Below are 21,994 nucleotides of genomic sequence, written 5' to 3'. Positions count from 1 at the left end.
CCCGTCTTCTTGCTTCACTTTGCAGGCTTCTAGGGGCATATGTTCGTTCTCTGACGTCAGGCACTGAGCCTCAGAGCTACCCTACCATAGCGACGAATGGAAACTCGTACCGAATTGGGATGTTTCCAGCTAGCCAGCCAGCCAGCCATTTTCGTCCCATTTTCATCCCAGCTTTCTGCCCTTTTTCCAACGTTCTGGTAGCCAGTTCGATGCTCGATGGCTGCCGATCGTGCTTCCTGTCTGGCTACCAACCTTCGCATGGCCGAGTCTGGTCTCGTGGCGGTCTGGCCTGCCAACGCCCTTCTCTTCTCCGAACCAAACAACTTGCAAATCACCCCCTGGACAACGAACACAGCCTAACCGTACCGTGACAGCCAAGCCCAATGGACCGACCGCCACGCACAAAGTCGCCTGCCGCTCTTCTCTCAGCCAACGCTGCCCCTGTCCGCCCCAGAGCTTACATGCCCATCCGGCGTGCCAAGCAAAGCCAGACCAGTGAAGCTACGGAAGAGAAAAAAACAAACCAAGAAACCCAAACAAACCACATGCAAACACCGCCTTGATCTTCGTTTGACCGCCAGCGCTGCGCGTAAACAGATTCCGCACGTAGCCGTCATGGCTCTCTCCCTTGCCCGGCTGGCGAATCGCCCCTGGCTCGATCTTGGCCAGGGCGCAGCAACCTTGGATGACTATCCTGCTTCCTGCTAGGCAAGGCCTCGATGCGCGCGCGAGACGCGCAAAGCCGGCTCATACCGTTCCTGTGATTTCCCATGCACATTTCCGTTTCTAGTCCCTTTCCCCTCCTTAGCACGGGTTAAGATGCCCCCGTGCCGGCCCGCACCTGCCTGCCACCCGTAATACCCGGCGCTGCTCCAGGTAGTTCTCCACAATTGCCGGCCTACCATCGGAGGCCTGCCCGGGATCCGTCCTTATGAAGCTCCGACTCGCCAGACATTGTCGCTCAATTTCGACCACGGGAACACGCATCCTGATTAAGATACCGGGATGCTTGCGCAATACCTTCTGACGCTGTCGCTGACACTCGATCCTTCGGGTGTATGCGCATTTAGGCTCTTTGTCGGAATCCTCCCAACCACAGGCTTCACTAAAGGTTGCGTCTTACCAATCCGTCTTGATAATCCAAATCGACGGGGAACACGTCCGCCGCCCGTAGACAAATTCATAATTTGCATAGACCACTCCCTTTCGTGACATGCCCATGATCACAGCCTCAATCGTGACGCGACTCCCTGTAACAAGCTTCGCGAAAATACGCTTCACTCAAGCGCATTACCGTTCTAGAGACTCGGATCCTTGCTGTGGCCCGTTCCATACCATGCCTACCTACACAATCACAGGTGCGAGAGGCGGCATCGGTCTCGAATACGTAGCTCAGCTCAGCCGCGACCCAGCCAACACAGTCGTCGCCCTCGTCCGCTCCGCCTCCTCCTCTGCCGGCTTCTCCTCCCTCGCCGCCACCCAGGCCACGAGCAAAGCCACGGTCCACATCCTGGAATGTGACGTCGCCTCCGAAGCCTCCATATCCGCCCTCCCGGGTATTCTGTCCGCGGCCCTTGGCGACTCTGCCAGAGTCGACGTCCTCATCAACAACGCCGCGACGCTGCAGTACGCGTCCCAGACGAGCCTGACCCTCGACGCGGCGGGGTTGGAGGTGCACATGACGTCCAACGTCCTCGGTCCGGCGCGCATGGTGCAGGTCATGCTGCCTTTCCTGACGGCTAGAGGTGACGGCGAGGGGAGGGCCGCTGCCGTTGTTGCGAACATCACCTCTGGCGCGGGGAGTCTGAGCCAGATCAGCGAGGGCCGCGTGAGGCCCGTGCTCGCTGGTTATTCCCTCAGCAAGGCGGCACTGAACATGTTGACGGTGCACCAGGCCAAGGAGCTGAGGAGTAAGGGGGTTATCGTGGTGGTTGTTGACCCGGGCCACGTGAAGACGGCTGCTGGCGGGCCCGGCGCGACTGTCGAGGTTGAGGATAGTGCTGGAAGTGTGCTTCGTCTGCTAGCTGGGTTGAGGGATGAAGATAGTGGGAGGTTTTATTTGTACAACGGGACCTCAGTCCCGTGGTAAATCCTGCAGTGTTTCCACAGGGTGGAGGAAATGAGGTGTTCCTGTTAGAGAATACAAAAGGGGCTTGTTGGTTCTGCATGCTGTCAGTCTCAGACTCCGATTATTAATACACATATCGGACGTCGTTAGCATTCAACGGAATAAGTATTCTTCAATATTCATGTAACTGACGTTTACACTCTGCTACAAATAGTCGTATCAGGCTCAAGTCAGATGGACTTGTCGTCAGAATATTCGCCCTCACCCTTTTCTCTTCTTCTCAGGGGATCTTCATTCATGAAAAATGGCGAGCCTCTTTGTTCGACAACAATCAAAGCACTTGCCTGAGATGTTACTGCTGCCCGCATCGAACCCATACCGTTGGATCCTATTGATGAACCCCCCCGTGTGACTAGTCTTTTCTTGCTCCTTTTGAATCTCTACTTCTATTCATGACCATGATGCTGCTAAGAAACCAATGTAGTGTGTCAAGTTAAATTATTTAAAAATAAGTAGCCAATGTCCTTTTGATAATGACAACCAGCATTCAATTTGGATGTGCCGCGGGAGACAGAGCAAACAGTCAATGTCTATACGTGGCCTAATCATATATAGATCACTTGTTCGCCGGGATGAGACAAGGCTGATGTTCCTTTAGTGAGTATTTTGGCACCATACATTGGAAACCTTCATCCCACAATAGTTCCCTGGTAAACTCCTGGAAGGATACACGGGATGGAGTAGCGCCGTATACCCTCTGCCATTGATGCACTTCACGGCCATTATGGGAAAACTAGGGGGGGAGGACTATGCTTGGGGCAAAGAACGAAAAATATCACTTAGTGACCGGAATTATATACCGAAAAATGTTTGAGAAAAGTGCCCTCTCATAACCAACTCTGTTTAATAATAAAAGTAGCATCATCATAGCTACTTGTCAAGCAACTGATACAGCTCTCTGAACAAACACCAAATGTCGACAGAGGTTAGGGGACAAGAAATCCTCACTCACATAATGATGCCTGTCTGAAACATCCGTTGAATATTATACAATCACAATTTACCTCCATTGAGACCATGGCTGAAGTGAAAAGACACATCCCAAGGGCTTAGGAATTGATAGAATAGCCGGTTCTTGAACGTCCCTCCTAAAATCATGTCCACTCCGTAACGCCCTAAGTCCTCTCGCATGTTTTACAAATAAACAAAGCACGACATGCCTGGTGATTGAGAGCACACGGAAAACCGTGCCCTAGGGCCCCGAGGTTCCTCTTCGGAAATCGACACTTTGTGTATACTTTTGTGTTCTGTATTACCGAATGTTGCCCGGATTGTCTACAGTCGTCAACATCGGATCTCCAAGTCCGAGGCGGGTGGGTGCTCGTGACATGATATTCCGAGGATCATTCACGAGCAAACCCACGCAGGCAGAAAAAACTGCGAGTAAAACCCAAAATTCTACTGGAAATCAAGATTCTTGTCTGATATACAAAGTCTGTTCATCAATTTCTCGGTCTTACTTTAGAGTGTAGTGTCATTCTGGGAAGGTTGGAGGGCCCTAACCTTTGCCCGACGGATAGCTATCGGTAACGTGGAGTGGAACAGCATGTAGCTGATTGAGGAAACGAAAGCAATGGCGGACCCGATCCTGCCGAGCAGGTCCTCTTCATCTCGTAGGTCTGACTGGATAGCAAAATCTGGCACATACATTCGATTGGTTCCTGCACATCACGAACACGAGCATTTGGACGCTCAAGGTAAGATTTTGGCCACGACTGGGCTTATTGGTAACATTATCGTACGAAGGCAGACCCTCGGGTCCGCTCAAAGTATCCTACACTCCTCAGGGCGAAGACGTTTGGTCCCTTTCCATCTGACCTTTGTGACGCAGAAAAAACACACTTCAATCATCAGAACCGCGCGCAATACGAGGCAACACCTAGTTCCTCGTGCCCACGCGTCTTCTCCTCGTCGTCGACCCCATATCGACATCACCCGCCAGCTCGTCAACATCATCCTCCGCCATCGGCGTGTCTTCGCCGGTAGCGACACTCGCCGGCCTCGTGTTGCCGGAATTGGATGGCGCTTGACCCGTGCGTTCCTTCTCTGCGTTACGGAGCTCGCCGATGATCTTCTCAACCTCCATGGACATCATCCTTGTAGAACGGACGACAGCGTCCTCGTCGACCTCGTATCCCACCACATCGGCACCATCAGCTGCAGTACCACCCTTCATGAAGGCCGGGCCCGGTCCGCGGCTGGGGTTAAGATTGTACATGATCGCGTTTGAGAACATGTGAACTAGTTCTCGCTCAAGTTGGGCGCTGTTGATGATGCTCTTTGGCGGCACCAAATCGTCGCTGATTGGCAACAGAACAGAGCCAGTGCCTGGATCTCCGTCAGGTAGAGCCTTGGCGGCCTCAGTAGCTGCTCGATTACCATGAGTGATGGCTGCGCGGATGGACTTGATATCCTGCGGCTGCAGAATAAGCGTCTTGTAGCCAGGTGCGTCTCGTTCGCGAATCGGGTTTGCGAACTGATTCGCAAACCTGTGGGCGCTGATTTGATCGAGAGCGGCGGCGCTTACACGACCAAACTGTCTCGTCCATAGTACATGAGTGGGTGCCGTGGGCAGAGGCAGCGGCTCGGTCGGGGTATCTTGACGTTTGCGTTTGTGAGCCAGCCGTGACGATACGCTGCTAGGAGTAATCATGTTCCTTCGACTTGGCACGCTTTCATCAGCAGTGGTATCGCCTGTCTCATCCTGAGGTTTTGGTGTCGCTCTTGGAGTCGCTCTAGGAGTAGCGTTCTCATCCTTAATTCTCGGCGCTAACTCATGGTGGTCCATTGATAACTCGTCCGTCTGAGATGCGACTGACTGACTCCTCCGCATACCAGCCACCGACGATGGAGTGCTGTCAGCGCGGACCTTGTTTGCACTGCGAGGTGGCCGGCCGCGACCTCGAGGTCCGGGAGTCCTCGATTCCGTCTTCAATACCGGGATAGGTACTGGTGTCGGCTTCGGGCTCGCCTTCTGCGGTGCTTGTGACGGTGTCGGCGCAGGTAAAGGTGCAGGCTGCTGCACCGGACTCAGCGGCTCGAACGCGGGGCTAGCAACATCCTTCCCGGCCCCGGACGGGCGAGGGGTGGAAGGCGTGGATTTTAGTGTCCATTTGGTACCAGAGCCAGTGAGTAGGAACGTAGGAGGTGCCGTGACAGGCGTTTGTGGGGGCGGAACAGGCGTGCTCGCGGCTCTTTGTGCCGGTTGAGGGGTGGCTGCGAGTTGTGGAACGAGGTGGGGAGGTATTGCTGGACGAGGGGGTTGCTGCTTGTGCAACGGAGAGCTCACGCGCCGTTGGGCATCAGCCGGCTTCACATGGGGCTGGGCCGGCGCTGGCGAAGGGCTAAACTGCTGTTGCGCATAAGGTGATGGGTAAGACTGGGGCCATCTTGGGGGAGGAACCGCAGTCTGTCCCGAGGGCCCAGATGAAGGGGTAGGTGAAGCTGCAGCGAGAGGTCGCGGTTGGTGTTGATACCCGGCTGGTGGTTGTGGGGGATGAGGAGGTTGAGAGGTATGAGGGGCCGGCGAGTGGGGCTGCTGCTGAGTCGGCTGCGGCCGCACAGGAGGAGCAATCGGAGTTGTCGATGACGGACGACCCTGTGGAGGCTGGATCGCAGATCTCTCTGAAGGGCCTTTGACCGGTGTGGAGTGCATTGGAGCCACTAGTTGACCCTTGGGCTGATTCTGAAGCGGTTGAGGCGGCTGAGGCTGGTGAGACGGTTGAGCCTGAGACTGAGACTGGGCCGGGCCCTGTGCTGGGGGTTGAGCCTGGGGTTGCGGATGAGCCTGAGGCTGCGGGTGAGCTTGAGGCTGAGATTGAGCCTGGGCCTGAGGTTGAGTCTGAGGTTGAGGCGGCACCAATACCGACTGCGGTTGCTGGGGATATCTTTGCGCTGGATTTGGCTGGATCGGAACATGCGGCGGTTGCGGAGGCCCGTGGTATTGACTTGCCGGTTGAGGATACCACTGTGAAGGATGATGCGGTTGGCCCGGGGTAGACGGAGCAGATGTCGTAGGGATGTGTGGTGGCATTGGACGACCCTGTGGTTGCGATGCTGGAGCGGCTGGTTGGTATGGTTTCTCCCACTTGAGGGTTCCTGGTGTCGAAGGTTGCGTAGGTGTTGCCGGCCCCGGCGTACGAGACTTTGGAACGTTGTCTGGTCGAGGTGATATCGCCGGTAATGGAACTGGCGATGTCGACTGACCGGGCCGCACTGGCGGGTGACCAGCGCTGTTGGGAGGTTGCAGAACCTGGCCAGCACTATTGGGAGGCTTGAGGGGCTGATGTTGCTTGGCTACCGGAGCAGTGGCAGGCGTCGTAGCAGATGCCCCGGGTGTCGACACAGCTTGCGCCGGAGGCACCACGGGCGGAGGTTGGAACGCGCCTGTAGGAGGAGCCACATCTCGCCTTGCCGGTGTAGGTTGCGGGGCAGTCGGCGGGGTTGGTACTGGGTTTGCTGGCGGCCGGGCATGCGCTTGGGGCGGCAAGGGTACAGGTGTCGGAATCGGCACAGGAGTCTGCGTGGGGGCGGAAGCTTGCCCGCTCGCAGGCCGGATCGGCCTCGGTACCTCGACCGGCGGTGTTGGCGTCGGCGGCTTGACCTGCGGATGCGCAGCAGCTTGCGCAGGAGTCGGAATCGGTGATGGTATCGGGACGGGTGTCTGAATCGTTCTGGGGCCAGAGGTGCCGTTGGGACCTACTTGGCGAGGCGCGTTTGCCTTGGCTCGGTCGGCGGCCTCTTGCGCTTCGAGGACCTGGATCTCTCTTGCCAGTATTTCGATGCGCCGCTCGTCGTCCCTAACATTCTTGACGACGTGATCTTTATACCTCGCATAGAGCCGATCAACCAGCGCTGGGAGTTTGTGCAGCTGTTCTTTCACCTCCTTCAGTGTAGGCAACGGCGGACGGTTGAGCTTGCGCTTCTTCGAGTTGGGCGACAAAGTGCCATCGGGCTTATCGGTGATCGCATTCTCGCTCCGGAGCTCCTCCTGCAACAGGTGCAGGAAGAGTTGTCGGAGCGCATCCGGGCTCAGTCGCCTAGCGTCATAGGTCTTGTCATCCTTGATCAATGAGTTGTTGACGAGAAGATCGGAGACTTTGGCGAACGCGGCGGCCTCGACGCCGTGCTTCAGGATGGCTTGGAACAGGAAAAGGGACTCGAGAGGAGTGTAGGCGGCCGGGTTATTCATGCCCCAATATGCACCTCGCCAGTGATCGAGGAAGCCGTCAGGTCTCGGGGGGAGATGATAGATGGGCGCCAGGGTCTGCATCTCAGACGTTAGACAGGTGTCATCTTATCACAGCGTCGCAAGGCTGAAAGTCGCGTCGCGGGACGTACTGGCAGCCTCTACGAGGAGCACTGGGTGGGCTGAGGCATCTATCTGGGCGCGTTCAAGGTGGGAAGGGTGGCTATCGGGGGCCACTCGTCGTCGCGCGTCCAAAGTCGTGTCGTGCGGGTGATGTTTTTTTTCGTCTGGTCGAAGTGGGTCACGTGATGCCAGATGTTCGAAGGTGTGGGATTTCGCTGGTTTATTTCTCTGCAGGCGGGCCACTGGGCGGTCGATGAATTTTTCTTGTTGGTCGGTCGGCAAGGTTGGAGAGAGGATGGGGAACTGAGAACGGAATCTGGAGCACGCGGCGAGCGAGATGAACCACGGGCGCAGCACGGGCAAGCTTCAAACACGGGGCGAGGGGCCGCGTGAGGGTGCTGTGCTGTGGAATGGAAGCCTGAGGGAAGAAAAAAATTGGCCAGGGCGGGTCCGAGCTGCAGCTGTCACGTGGGCTATGGGAAAGCGCCAGTGCTGCGTCACCTTGCTTGCGCCTTAGCTTGCCTTATGTAATACTACTCATAAATACCTAGGATAGGTAGCCTGCGGCATCCAATCCGATTGAAACGAGGCGCCAAGGCATCTACGGAAAACAGCAACGCCTGCGGGTAAGAGCAAAGAGAATGGGGCTGCTTGCGGCCCGCGGGCGCTTCTGTTAGCCAGAAAACGGAGCGAGGCCTGAAGCCAAACCCCAGCTTGCGGCCTCCTTAGTCAGACCGATCGGTCTCTGTTTTCACGGGTCCCATGTCAAGAAAGGAGAAGCTGAGCTGGCAGAGTGGGCAGTCCACATCGAAGCCATCCGTCCAATGGTCTCCATCAATCCTTCTTCCCGCTCTCCCGGTCTCCCGCGCTTGGGGTTCCGAGGCTTTGCGAAATGGCATCCCAGCCAGCTTCGCCCGAGAGATTGTCGTCTGTCTGGCTGCGAAGATGTCATCTCGATGCTGGATCAACAGAGCGACTCGCTCGAGACTGTATCAAGGCGACACAACTGGCAATTTCCCAGACCGGGCTTGCCGCCTCGTCTGGGGATGCTGCCGTGTACGAGTAAGGAATACGTGACACTTCTGAGGCTTGACGTTGAATGCGTCTAGACAGTGGCCACTTATCCGTGCTCGTTGCATGTGCCTGGTCAGTGTGTCTCTGCTCGGTCGGTCCTTTGCCAGGAGAACTCAATTGCTTCAGCTCGGGTGCAACGTTGACATGCATGTTGTCAATAGGAGTTGCCGCTTTGCTAGCGGCGTTCGAGAAGGCAAATAACACCCCCTCCCTTTTCATGGATGGCGAAAAATTATATTGGGCATCGTGGACCGTATCCATAGATCTGCTTCATCATTTCCATACGGCGGTTTTGCATCCAGCCTGTACGAATCGAAGCGAATGTAAACAATTCTCCAACTTGTACCCCGTACCACGCTTAACCCGAGAGCCGCTTACCCAACTGCCTGTTGAACGCTGTCCGTTATCCTCGGGCATGCGAGTGAATGTCAGTCTTGTCGTACCTTGCGTTGCATACCCAAGGGGATGACGGGTTCTCGCTAAATTGGCCCGAGGCCAGCGAAGAGACGTGACTCGGCCGACCAGGCCTGCCCCCTGGCACTCTGGAGCCCGTGTGGTTTTTCGTCTTTCCTTTTTTTTTAGAAGCTCGGTTGTCTGGATGCAGGTCAATAGCGGATTGCGAATTAGCGGCGGCGGCTCAAAGGATTGGACGCTGCATTTCCTGCAGGCTGACGAGACCCCAGAGGTAACCCGGCCTAGCCATTCAAGCTGGGCGGCTTGGCACCGGGAACATGGTAGGCTTCTGATCGGGATGAAAGCGACCAGAGGGGATAAGGAGGGATGTTGATAACATTGGGCCGGAAGAGATACCCATCCATAACAACGCGGTTGCCACGGCAGGCGGCTTTGAAGTTTGTGTTTCCGCGCTTGCGGCTACGCTTCAATAAGAAACATCAATCATGATGATGACAAGGGGATGAATTGGCAATGACGGTGGCTCCAAAACAACGGAGGGTGAGATCTTGCAGTGGCTTCTGGACAGCCAAAGAGGCTTGGAATGAAATCTCATTAACCAGAGCCAGGCCGGCCGTCGTTCCGTTTGCCGTTTGGCACCCTCTGCTTAGCCGTATATGGGCTTGATGGGCCACCTTGATGCCCCTGTGCCATCGTCTCTCCTCCACAACGAGTCGGTCTCACCCAAGACAGCCAGCCCAATGCCCCTATTCATCAAACCCCCTTGGTCGCAGTAGCTGCTGCTTAGACTCGGGCTTTCACTAAAGGACAGACCAAGGTGCCTGGCTAACGAGCACTAAACACGCATCGTCGTCTTCCCGCCAGACAGCCGACACATCCCTCAAGAAGCCAGAGCAACACAGACGGCGGAGTCCCCGTGCAAATCTCGGGGTGAACCGGTATCTCAATTCCATGGCAAACTAGCGCTCCGGCCTGAGGCAACAGTTGCCGGGCCAGAGAAAAACTTCACCTCCCCCGATTGCTGGCGCCGGTGCTGCACCTTCCCAGTGAATTTGGGGTTGGAAGGGGGCGACCCACCCAGCTCCTGCCCACCCGATAGAGAGTAGTGTACAGAGTACTAGGTAGAGTACTAGAGAGAGAGGACACACTGGATACACTGAACCTCGCTGGACTTTCTGGAGTCTGGAGGACCGCCAGCGAAAGGGGACCCGCTTTTACGCCCACCTCTCACGCACCCTGGCCCTGTCCGAGGTGGTCGGTGCTCCCTGTTTAGCGCGGCCCGGAAAGATTCGCTCAAAAGCTGTTCCTTCTTCGGCCACCCTGCAGGAATTTTTTTTTCCCTCCCTCAAACCTGCTACCGTCGGAGCACTTAAATTCTCTCGACTCGCCCTTCCGTCTTCACATCTCCTTCTACTCCTCCGTCCATCTCCGCTCATTCTTTTCTCTGAGGTTGATCTTTTGAGAAGAAACCCACAGCCAAAATGTCTCCTCCTACCGACCAGAAGGTTCTGGGCATGCCGGTAAGCTACCACACTCCCTCCTCCCCTTTCACCCGAGGCTGCGCGAAAATTCCCGCGCCGGCGACGTCGCTTCCATCCATCGTCGACCTGCCTTCAGTGGCCATCGACTTCACCAATGGCTCCATCGAGACGACACCTGCCTCGACTTGATGGCTGAGGTCCGATGCGACAATGGTCAAGATCCGGCTTATCGTCGCCGATGGATGGATCGGCGCGCCGGGCTGGGGAATTCTCTGCAAGGCTGGGACAATGCCATGCTCATCGAACAATTATGCTGACTTCTATCTTGTAGCCCTTCGTGGCTGACTTCCTCAGTATGTTTCACCATCAATATCGACATCGCTGCCTCCATCCCATCAGCTACCCGGCCTAGGCGAGCTGATTGGGATGGCGCGATATACAATCATGTCGAACACTTGCTAACAACTTCCTACAGTGGGAGGTGTCTCTGCCGCTGTCTCCAAGACTGCTGCTGCCCCCATCGAGCGTATCAAGCTCCTCATCCAGAACCAGGTTAGTGAGCACAGTTTTCACCCTCGGTGTTGACAGACGGCCAGCCAAGGTCCGGTCGGGTACTCCCGGTGTATTGTCAAACGCAATGCCACGTGACCTTGGCCCCCTGTCACAGCCGGCCGTCTACCTGAACCGTGACTAACAGTCTTTCAGGATGAGATGCTTAAGCAGGGTCGTCTCGACCGCAAGTACGACGGTATTGCCGACTGCTTCCGTCGCACCGCCGCCGACGAGGGTGTCATGTCCCTGTGGCGTGGTAACACCGCCAACGTCATCCGTTACTTCCCTACCCAGGCCCTGAACTTCGCTTTCCGTGACAAGTTCAAGAAGATGTTCGGCTTCAAGAAGGAGCGTGACGGCTACGCCTGGTGGATGGCTGGTAACCTGGCCTCCGGTGGTGCCGCTGGTGCCACTTCCCTCCTCTTCGTCTACTCCCTCGACTACGCCCGTACCCGTCTGGCCAACGACGCCAAGTCCGCCAAGAAGGGTGGTGAGCGCCAGTTCAACGGTCTCGTTGACGTCTACCGCAAGACCCTCGCCTCTGACGGTATTGCCGGTCTCTACCGTGGTTTCATGCCCTCCGTTGCCGGTATCGTCGTCTACCGTGGTCTCTACTTCGGTCTCTACGACTCCATCAAGCCCGTCGTCCTCACCGGTAACCTCGCCAACAACTTCCTTGCCTCTTTCGCTCTCGGTTGGTGCGTCACCACCGCCGCCGGTATCGCCTCTTACCCCCTTGACACCATCCGTCGTCGCATGATGATGACCTCTGGTGAGGCCGTCAAGTACAAGAGCTCTTTCGACGCCGGTAAGCAGATCATCGCCAAGGAGGGTGTCAAGTCTCTCTTCAAGGGTGCCGGTGCCAACATCCTCCGTGGTGTTGCCGGTGCTGGTGTTCTGTCCATCTACGACCAGCTCCAGGTCCTGCTCTTCGGCAAGGCCTTCAAGGGTGGCTCTGGCTAAATGCCTTGACACCTCTTCGTGTATAAACTCTTCATCGGTGGCGGGTTGGCAGTTGGCGAACACCCGGGCTGTGGGGATTCGTGGCTGGCTGGGATCAGATGAGGATTCGGTTGACAAAAGGGGTGAGATGGAAGTTGCGGAGGGACTTTGGATGCGGACACCACAAGCGGTGGACTGTCTGCGTCGGCCAGTCCTTCGTGGTTTAGACTGGCATCTGGCAAGGCGTTCTCTTACATGATCTGAAGAGCTTTGCTTGCTACCTAATCCACTGTAATTTGTACACTAAAGCAATTCCCGATTGCATTCATTCACGCAACCCTGTCTCCGCTGGACTCGACCGACTTCTGGTCTATCCTCGAGTGGATTTTCTTTGGTATTGCATGACTCGATAGACTTCCGTGGTACAATAGGAAGATTTCCTTGTTTCTAAACTCGATGGTTCCCTTAAATGATTGAAGTTGGTGACGTCTGATTCTGTCGCAGTTGTGATCGTGATTTTCTGGTTGTTTTGATGCGACGTGGCCTGGAAAGTTTTCCAGTTTCCAAGCCGCACTGACGTGATTGGTCAATGGCGTCGCTAGTGCCAAGGAGCGCGCGCGTCCGCATTGCTGCAGTTGCAGTGACGTTGGCAGTCGCGTCTCGCTTCAAGTTTCCCGTCTTTCCCCCCACATGCTCCCCGCCCTGATCGCCTGATTCCCCAAGACGGATCAGATCTCGCACCCTTGATATTTGACGTTCTGGGCTCACTCTGGAAGGTGCATTTGTCGGGTGGCCAACACGTGGGATTGTTGTTTTTGTCCAACCGCTTTCGATTGCCGACGGAATCCAGTCAGTCAGTCTCCTTACTCCACGACAGCAGGCAACAACCTGTGCAGTTCCAGACTTTCCAGCTTCCCATCTTCCTCGACGACGCGCAAACACTCTTCCGCTACTACTGCCAGCAGACCGAAACACTGGAATGCCGAAGCAGTCAACTCAGCCCGCGAAACGCGGTCGACCCGCCAAATCTCAACAACCCGCCCCCGCCGGCACGAAGCGGAAGGCCGCGCAGCAGCCGGCGGGCAAGAAGTCCGGGCCCTTTGAGCTCTCCGACAGCGACGCGGCGTCCCGAGCCGTCGAGGACGAGGAAGATGCCGAGGAGGCTGCAGAAGAGGACGACGAGCAGGAGGACGCCGACGCTCCCGAGAACACCATCCCGCCCGAGCTGCTGACGCGGCTGCTGCACGAGTTCTTCGAGAAGGACGACACGAGGCTGAGCAAGGACGCGAACGCGGCGGCGGGCAAGTACATGGATATCTTTGTCAGGGAGGCCATTGCTCGGTGTGTTCACGAGAGGCCCGGCGGCTTCCTCGAGGTGAGTTGGGCGTGGATTCCCACAGCGGCTGTGCTGTGTACAGAGGAAGGAACTGATCGGCGGTCTAGGTCGAGGACTTGGAAAAGATTGCGCCACAGCTGCTCATGGACTTTTGAGCGGCGGGAAATCCGCCTTTGGCGACCACGGCATCACGACGAACGGTACCGGATGAACACTATACACCCGTGGCGTTTGGGGAGAGGATGAAGCCGGGCGCGAGGACTTGCAACAGTATCCTCTCGACTACCGCGCTTCTTCCCCGAGTGAATAACCATATTCTATCCCCGCCCTTGCAAACATGAAGAGCTCCCAACCGCTTGGACGGAGTCCATACGTTTTATTCAGCCAGTCTGTTCGAAGGCTTGGTGAGCAGCAGTAGGGGAGGGCACGTCGAAACATTGCACACACAAGCAGGTAAGACATCGGGTGTCTTGAGTGAACTGTTCGGAGACTCGCCGGCCTCCAGGAGCTGTGGCCTCATCTGCCACCTCAAACGGCGTAACTCCTCGTCTCGAGTTGCTCCAGGCAGGTATCCCATGGCCAAGAAAACGCGAACAGGCTGTCGCTTGTGCATTTACACTGTTGTCAATCATGATTCTTGGGACGAGCCTCAGTTTCACTCCGATCGATCAGGTGGAGGAGCACCATTTCCCGCGACGATGCGGCCGTTTTCCAAGCAGAGCGGTCTAGGATGGGCACAGCGGTAGCAGAATCTATGTTGGCCCGACGCAAACACCGACCCGCATAATGTGTATGTGCATGACAGACAGCACCAAAACACCAAACTGAGTGCCCATCACCCGCGATCTGCAGGCTTGTCGCCGCTACCGGCCCGGTCGAGGGATGGATACATGTGTCGGCCATTGATCTGTGCGAGCATTGATATCCGGGCCGTTCGCGACAGAGAAACGCGACGCCATCAAGGCCATTCAAAGCCTGCACCCTCTCTCTCTTTGCAGATGTCAGTCTACCCTGGCCTATCATAGTCTTCGGGCCAACTAGAGGCGCCGTCCAGACCAAGACACGACGTGAGTAAAACCAAGCGGGATAAAACTGCCATTCGAAAAACAGAGAGGATTGGCACTTCTCATGCTTCAGATCGAATATTTGTTCAGACGAAACAGCAAAACAGGGTGGGCACGAGCCTGCAGGGTGTGCGATGGGGAAGGGCCTCAACGGCAGAGGAGGTCCGGGAGGCTTCTGGCTGCTCGCGGCTCCTCGGCAGGCGTATACCGGCCATCGGGGGATGAGGCTCCTCGTGTCTGGGTGGATCTTGGGACGAAACACGAGGCCAACATGATGAACTTGGCACATCTCGGAAGTTGTTTTTCTAGTCAAGTGGTCGGTAGCAACATGACAGGGCAGAATCCGTTCCGGCGCATCATGCCCTCTCGCTCGGTCTCTCGAGGGTCGTCGATGGTTGAGCCTCGTCTCTAGTCTAAAGCAGAAACTTTGTTTGTGACATATCGAGCGATTCAGGATGAAATCTTGGCCACATGAGTTTGGCGACAGCAGAGGTCTGTTCAGCCTTCAAGTAGACGGTCAGTTTGAATCTACAAGTGATTAGCCATGACGGACCCCCCATCGCGGTTAAACAAAGCCATCTGGGATCTGCGCCAAGGAACAGACAAGCTCTGCGTCTCCTTGCTCGTCTCGATCAATCGCGACATGATCTCTGATGATCGGTGCCGTTCGGCGTGCTGCAAAAGCCGTAGCAACAGGCCAGGCATCCAAGTTCCTCCCTGTTTGCTGAAGGCAGCAGGCCAGCAGCCGCCATCTCATGTCCCAAACCCACGCCAAACAGAAGCCAACATTGTGATCGCGAGAGGCCTCGGCACGCGTTGAAGACCTTCAACACACTGGACCAAGGCAGAAGCACGGCACGGCTCTCTCGACGCAGCCTCTGAGGTGGTCCATTTCAAGCCAGTCTTGACTCCGAGACTCCTTCACTCCATGAAACGCCGACTCTTGGGCTCTTCTTGGCTTCTGCGAGGCTACACCCGTCGAGGGTTCCGTGATGATATTTTTGTTCGGCTGCGCCATCAGATGAAAAGCCGAGGCGTCTTGCACGCATAGCATTTCCTGCGGCGTTTTCGTTTGGGAGTCATTGGACTGCTCAAGATGCTTCCGTGTTAAAGCCGTGCAGAGTTGCATTTCGCGAGGTCGACGCAGGCTCATCCCTAAAGGCAATTAGTTTGCTTGGTTGTCCTACATATAGCAAGCGGTGTTCGCTTTCTCAAGTATTGCCAACTTGGGGACTTGACGGCTTCCCAAGTGTCTGGCGGGACGAGACTGAGGAAACGAGCCTCACGGCAGTATTGGCCATCCCTTGTGGCTTGGCAGTCGCTGGAATGAGTCGTGAAGCCATCATCATCCAATGTTTTCCGTCACCTCACCTGTCCAAGAGCATCTCCTAGCTGTGGAGACCCAGATGTCAACACTAGCGTTCGGGGAAGGCGATCGCTTGCAGGTAAGTGTGTGTTGGGGGAAGGTTTGGCCCCATCTTCTGCTGCCCGATTGCTCGCCTTCTCTTAGGCGTTACATGACATGAGTAGTCAAGAGCTTCGTTGGCGGCACGGGCTTGCCATGCTTCGGGGTCCTTTCTGCTCCAGGACCACCTGGCGTGCCAAAACGGAGTAGGTTCGAGTAGGGGAGAAGGCAAAAAGATGGGCGGTGGGCGCGGGATGATGGCCGAGATCAAGGCGGGAGTGGCGGTGCGCCAGGAGAGTTTTCCGCTTCTTGACATATATGGCAAAGATCAGATGACGCTCAGAACATGCAAAGGATGGGTTCAAACGGTGCGAGACGTAATTCCTGAACGGGGGCGAGTAGGACCTGCCATTTCCATCCGTGGTTTGAACTCTCCGACTCCAGGCTGCCCAAAGCGACTACCGCTATTCTTAGATCATTTTCTTCAGTCCAACAGGAGTCTGGTTCGAGTCGGAAAGATTGGCGGTTGCTCTGGCAGGTGTATTTCATTGATGAGGATCAGAGCGTTTCGTTTCTGCGGCCCAACGGGGGGTGGCGAACAGATTTCGACATACCGCGAGTCGTCCCCATGCAAAAGGATTTTCAACATACTTGTGGTGAGAAACAGTCTTTGGCCGGATAGACGGCAAGCGAAAGAGGGTCCTGCAGGCTATACCACCAGGCGATTATATGGTCCTGGCCCTGCTGGCCGCAAGCAGCTGTATATTCCGTGCGGTGACCCCTGGCCGAGGGTCGCTTGGTTACCAAGGACGCTCTAATGGTTGAAGGGGGAAATGAGAGATCCACGCGGAAGGGGGACGGAACAGACGTGACAAGTTTTGCAGATCCAAGGCATCCTGGTTTCGTCTGGGGAAAGGGTTATTCTAGGACTGCGGGCTGTGATGGGTGAGTAAGTCAGTGGTGTCACGAATCACGAGACGAGGCATGCTCGTCGATCAGAGAAACCAATTTGAAGGGGAAAAGGGCCATGAAGAGGTGCCTGATTGGTATGAAGAAGGATCAAGCCAGGGCGGTGTGTACGTTGGTGTGGGCGCGTGGATGATATCTTTGGATATCGGGACTCTGGAAAGCGAATCTTGCGGACACAAAGCTGACCGATGGGACTGGTATTACTCGTGACAGCGTCGGCGTTCCTCGGGCACAGAGAGCAAACGAGCGAGAGAGGCAACGGTGGCAGGGTAGCTCTCCTTTCCCACGCGCTGGAAGGCGACCGTTGGCCAGACAGGGAAGGGGACTGCATGAGAAGAACGACAGCAGGGGATAAGGACGAGAACATCAGACGCCAATGTCTCTCCATTGACTGTCCTATTCTGCCTCCTGCGACGGCAGCGCGAGGGTATGACGTCGTTCGGGTGCATTGCTGGACGAGTCGAGTAGGTATCTAGGACGGGATTACCTAGTTCGGGTTCGCTGAGCCCGGGCTGACAAAAAGAAAGAGCGGGCGAGCAACGACGAGCAACGGCGATACGACGCCGCAATTGGAATCAAGGACCAACAGGGGTGTGTGCTGTTAGGTAGTTGATGTCGACTCTGGGTGGGCAGTTAATGTATCGTCGGACAATTTTCCTTGGAGCCCCAGGGTGGCGGAGACGGTAGGCAATATCGCCAGGGCAGAACACGCGGTGCACCGGATGACGGGCGACTAGCCTGCGCTAACGGGCAGGATTTGGAGGGGGGCAAATGGTCGAGAAGGGGGCCAAGACGCAAGGTGGTCCGGGAGGAGGACGGAGGACGGGACGGATGGTCTGCTGCCATGGAAGGGAAATCCGTGGTCGCAGTGGTGTTCGTGAATGGAGGAAGAGCAGTGAAGACGGACAAACTGAGAGTGGGTGGATGAAACAGGGTGCGTTACGGAAGTGTCAGAGGGCTGAAGGGGAATGAAGCACATCCGAGCGCCAGCCTCTTTGGGCGGCCACCGGTGGCCCTGTGGCCAATGACGGGAGGAGCACGTCGAACCAGTGGATTTTGGTATAGGCCTTGCTACTGGGGACAGTGACGGGGATGGGGGGGTCGCTGCGTGTCTTCTGGTTCGCTGTGCGGACCAAAACCTTAATTCGGCTTCGAGGTCCTCCGACTTGGTTTGACACGCGCTACCAGTCTCAACATTTCCCATTCTCCTGTCTCTCTCTATGTCTCTCCGCCAAGTCAAGACGGTACCGCCAGGCCAGGAGGGATATTGGGGGAAGCCAAGTTGCCCCGTGATCCGTCTTGGGCTTGTTGCAGAGTTGCAGCGGGGCTTGTGCCGTCCGCCCGGTGCCTCTTCCCTCTCGGCTGTGAAGCACTCTACTTTCTTCACTTGTTGGCCTGATGTTGGACGGGCGACTGACTAACTAACGGGCCTTGGTTTTGCGGACGGGGACGGAGGTGTGCGCGTTCGTGACTGCGCTTGTGGTTTGGGGGGGGGGGTTTGACGGGCGGGATATCAATCATGAGATGACTTTCTTCCTTCTCTAACCTTGCCACGAGCAGACGAACCACGCTTACGGCCTGTGTTCTTTTCTTGTCTCTATCCCTTCCTGTCAAGACTGATCTGGTCCCAACTCTATCAACGTTATAGTTCATGACATCGGCGTGGTTAGTGCGTGCGCCGCAACTACGTGTTGAGCGTCGCAAAACCCAATTGCCGGTTCAACCATTCTGCTTTTTCCTGTCTCAAGGCCTCTCGGGCCGTTATTACACTAGTTGACGTTGACCTGGTGTGGTGTGGCGTGGTGGGCACGCCCCGCGACGTCAGTCAAGCTCTCTCTCACTCTGTCTCTCTCAATTCAGGTTGTCTCTTCGTCGGGTACCGTCCAAGTCGTAGCATTCTCGGATCTACGCATCCAGCTCCCTCTCATTTCTTTCTGAAAGAAACGGTGGTAGAGCCGTACTCGGGTATGACGGCTCCCATCGTCCATGCTGGTATTTTATGCTTGGGGCGCTCGGCTTTGGGGTCTTCCCCATACCCATCTGCTGTTGACAAGCCCCCTCGGCAGACAAGGATTTCTTACACGGCAACCCTGCAGAAACCCCATCGAACTGGGTACTTGTTATAAGCTACGCAGTAGTCCACATAGGTTAAATCCGTAAAGTGGTTGCCAAATAAAAACCATCAGGAACCACCGACGGCTACAGTATGCTGGATGCAAGCAGAGCCATGGCACCGCAGCGGCAAGAGAGAATAGAGCAAAAAAAATATTGTTGGCCAGGGAAATGAAATGACAAGCAATCTCCTTCAAGGCCGGGTTCTCATGTGTTTCTCATTGTCCTGGGCACGCAGACTCAACAGGCCAAAACCATGCGCCCAAGGCAGGCAGAGACGGTACGGCGGGTACGCAGGTCCAGATGCAGTGCAGGCTCTCACACCCATGACCCCGGCGGTGATGGTCAAAACGTGTTTCAACCACGCTGCATCAGCCTCCTCCTCCTTCCTCTCACCCCCTTTGCGCCCAACGTCCATTCGCTTCGCCTCGCCTCGCCTCAACTCCCAGGTGCAACACGTCAATGGCCGAAAGGGGCCCTGTCCACCCATGCTTCATCCCTCCCTCCCTCGCCCCTTGTCTATCGATGTCGCGCGGCGGCCGGGGGCGCGTGGGGTCCCTCTCTTTTCGGATGCACGATGAGGGACGACTACGACGACACAGACGACAGGCCGCCCGATGGATGCGGCCAGGGGTCTGAGTGCCTGGCATTGCGCTTGTCGAGACTTTTTCCTGGACTCGATTCTTGGGACGATCCCCGAAGGCTGCTTAAATTCATGCCATCCCCTCGCACCCCCTCCCTCTCAGACCGACCCTCTTCTTTTTTAGAGATTCCATCAGCAAACAACTTTGAGGCGGGATTTCCTATTTTCTTCCCTTTCTTTACCTCTTTTCGCGAATTCTTAATTCTTCAACTTCTTCACAGGCTAGCCCTACCAAGCGCGAGTCGCTTCTTCGATCTTCCAACCGTTTAGTACCGTCACTCTTTCGACTCGTCTTCGACAACAAGCTTTTCCTATAACCGGTTTATCAAAATCAAAAACTCGATCAAGATGCATATCTCAGCTATGGTTGTTTCGGCTCTGGCCGCCGTTGCTTCGGGTAAGTCGAGATGCGAGAGGGGGATAGGGCCGGATACGGGAGACTAACACAGCAAACCTGCAGCCGTCGACGTCCAAGTCGTCTCCGTCGCCTCGACCAACAACACGCTCAAGTTCTTCCCCGACAAGATCAACGCCCCGGTCGGCTCCATGGTCCAGTTCCAGTTCCGCGGCGGCAACCACTCGGTCGTCCAGTCCACCTTCGACAACCCGTGCATCCCCATCTCGAGCGTAAACACCTCGGCCAAGGGCCTCTACTCGGGCTACCAGCCCGTCGCGGCCTCTGCCGCCATGGGCCAGATCCCCGTCTTCACCGTCATGGTCAGCAGCACCGCACCCATGTGGCTGTACTGCTCCCAGGCCAAGCACTGCCAGAACGGCATGGTTATGGTCATTAACGAGAAGTAAGTGGCACTTTTGTTCCCTCTTTCCCTTCCTCTGCTGGAATCATGGGGTTTTCCTGGCAAAGCTTTCTGCCTGCTGGTCTCTTCGGTTGGCCGGCCGCACACGTCAACTTGTCAAGTCGGGGCCCGCACCTGGACACGTGTGCCGCCTTCGGACCATGGCATGTTTCATCCTTCGGACGATGAGACATGGCCAACCCAGAGGCGTATGGGCATGGCCACGCAACCACATCGCCACAGACGATTTAGAGAATTGTCACTAACAGCCTAAAACAGCTCCAAGGCTAATGCCACCCGAACTCTCGACAACTACGCCAAGGCCGCCAAGACCGTCGCCAAGGCCGAGGCTCCCGCTGGCGGTGTTGCAGGCGGCTCCGGCAGTGGCTCTGCTTCTCCTACCGGTGGTGCCGGCAGCGGCACTGGCTCTGGTAGCGGCTCCGGCTCCGGCAGCGGTTCCGGCAGCGGCAGTGGCTCCAACAGCGGTGGTGCTGGTGGCGCCACCCCCTCCTCCCCTCCCACTGCTGGCGCCGTCTCCCTCAGCGCGCCCGCCTCCCTCCTGCTCGCCCTCGGTGCCGGCTTCCTGCTCCTGTAAGAAGCGTCTCTGGCGCGACAATAGAGTCAAGGACTTTGGGGGTTGGTCTTCAGCCGGGCGTTGGGCTCTGGTTACGGTGTACACTTGTGACGACGAAACTTAATACCATTCACTTTTTCTTCTACTTTCATGGAGGCATGCATATTTCTAGCGCTGGATCTTGAGGTTCTCGGAACGTTGGATCAGCCGGTTCGGACTGGGCGGATGGGGGGACGTACAAGAAAATTAAAAACTTAGACGGGACTTTTCCCTCTGGATATGAGGTTCACGCTGAAAACAGTGAGAACTGTACATCTTGCTTTAGCATCTAAATCGAGATTTTTGATTCCGGTAATCGAGTGTTTTTAGTGAGACCATCGACATACTGACTAACCATCACGGAGCTATCGTGCGCGTGCCAGCAAAGAACTCCAAAGGCACTTTGAAGAATAGTTATAGGGGCACTGTGTAAATGCTTTAAGCTTGGAAGTGTATGAAAAGTGTGGCATTGGAGGAAGCCCTTGTAACTCGAAGCGAACGTCTCTTCGCCGAGGGTTCGGCCCTCGCGCGCTTGTGCGAGACGACGAGGTCGACTTGTGCCGCCCACTTGCTTGCGACATGGCATTTCCTAGTCGTAAGCATACAAACTGCCGATGATGAGAGATATGATATCAGAGTTTAATGTTTCTGACACGGGAAACTGTAGGCAGTAACATCGGCCGACGAGACATAAGGCTAGTGCCAACTCCCTAGTCAACCATCGGGCAGGCAGCAGACACAGTAGAGGCCATCGACCACCTTGTTGACTGAGTAGCTTTGATTGAGATGCGTTTGATAGTTGCGGCTCACCTTAGCTTGCCTGTTGTGCCTCCCCTGTATTAGGTGAACCGCGCGTGGACTGGGACGCTTGTGAATGAGGGATCCGTTGACCCTGAGGGTCTTGCCAACTTCAAGGTCGATCAGTAATACAAAAGCCATAGTCTCGCATTTGGCAAGCCTCTTCGGCAGGAAGCCTGGCGAAAGACATGCTCATATACGGAACAAGGCAGTTCCACCCTTATAAGTGTAAGGTAACAAGTCACGTATGCTCGGTGCACAGAGTCGGAGCCATGCTGAGGTAACGAGCCTTTTGGCCACAATTCGCATTCTTATATGAATGGACGAGAGATACCGTTCAGAGCACAATGCGCCT

At 56.0% G+C, this 21,994-nt stretch overlaps 6 protein-coding genes across 6 annotated transcripts; 5 read left to right on the top strand and 1 right to left on the bottom strand.

Annotated features, from left to right (window-relative positions):
• Nucleotides 1-1,336: 1,336 nt before the first annotated feature.
• On the top strand, nt 1,337-2,089 carry ColSpa_07410 (C-factor; the record flags this gene model as incomplete). The annotated part of the gene is made up of 1 exon (XM_049273622.1): nt 1,337-2,089. One exon carries the CDS (start codon nt 1,337-1,339, stop codon nt 2,087-2,089), a length of 753 nt encoding a protein of 250 aa, XP_049129579.1.
• Nucleotides 2,090-4,007: 1,918 nt separating this feature from the next.
• ColSpa_07409 (bromodomain-containing protein 1) lies at nt 4,008-4,781 on the bottom strand (the record flags this gene model as incomplete). The annotated part of the gene is made up of 1 exon (XM_049273621.1): nt 4,008-4,781. The coding sequence occupies one exon, from the start codon at nt 4,779-4,781 to the stop codon at nt 4,008-4,010; it is 774 nt and encodes a 257-aa protein (XP_049129578.1).
• A 5,627-nt stretch (nt 4,782-10,408) lies between these two features.
• Nucleotides 10,409-10,597, top strand: ColSpa_07408 (uncharacterized protein; the record flags this gene model as incomplete). Its single annotated transcript, XM_049273620.1, has 1 exon — nt 10,409-10,597. One exon carries the CDS (start codon nt 10,409-10,411, stop codon nt 10,595-10,597), a length of 189 nt encoding a protein of 62 aa, XP_049129577.1.
• Nucleotides 10,598-10,618: 21 nt separating this feature from the next.
• Nucleotides 10,619-11,923, top strand: ColSpa_07407 (ADP,ATP carrier protein; the record flags this gene model as incomplete). Its single annotated transcript, XM_049273619.1, has 3 exons — nt 10,619-10,745; nt 10,884-10,960; nt 11,114-11,923. The coding sequence occupies 3 exons, from the start codon at nt 10,619-10,621 to the stop codon at nt 11,921-11,923; spliced, it is 1,014 nt and encodes a 337-aa protein (XP_049129576.1).
• A 958-nt stretch (nt 11,924-12,881) lies between these two features.
• On the top strand, nt 12,882-13,449 carry ColSpa_07406 (uncharacterized protein; the record flags this gene model as incomplete). Its single annotated transcript, XM_049273618.1, has 2 exons — nt 12,882-13,277; nt 13,321-13,449. The coding sequence occupies 2 exons, from the start codon at nt 12,882-12,884 to the stop codon at nt 13,447-13,449; spliced, it is 525 nt and encodes a 174-aa protein (XP_049129575.1).
• Nucleotides 13,450-19,779: 6,330 nt separating this feature from the next.
• ColSpa_07405 (extracellular serine-rich protein) lies at nt 19,780-20,235 on the top strand (the record flags this gene model as incomplete). Its single annotated transcript, XM_049273617.1, has 2 exons — nt 19,780-19,828; nt 19,892-20,235. 2 exons carry the CDS (start codon nt 19,780-19,782, stop codon nt 20,233-20,235), a joined length of 393 nt encoding a protein of 130 aa, XP_049129574.1.
• Between the last annotated feature and the right edge of the window lie 1,759 nt (nt 20,236-21,994).

This window comes from Colletotrichum spaethianum (assembly GCF_022836535.1).
Source record: "Colletotrichum spaethianum MAFF 239500 DNA, contig18, whole genome shotgun sequence".
Lineage (NCBI taxonomy): Eukaryota > Fungi > Ascomycota > Sordariomycetes > Glomerellales > Glomerellaceae > Colletotrichum > Colletotrichum spaethianum.
This window is presented reverse-complemented; position numbering and strand designations above follow the sequence as displayed.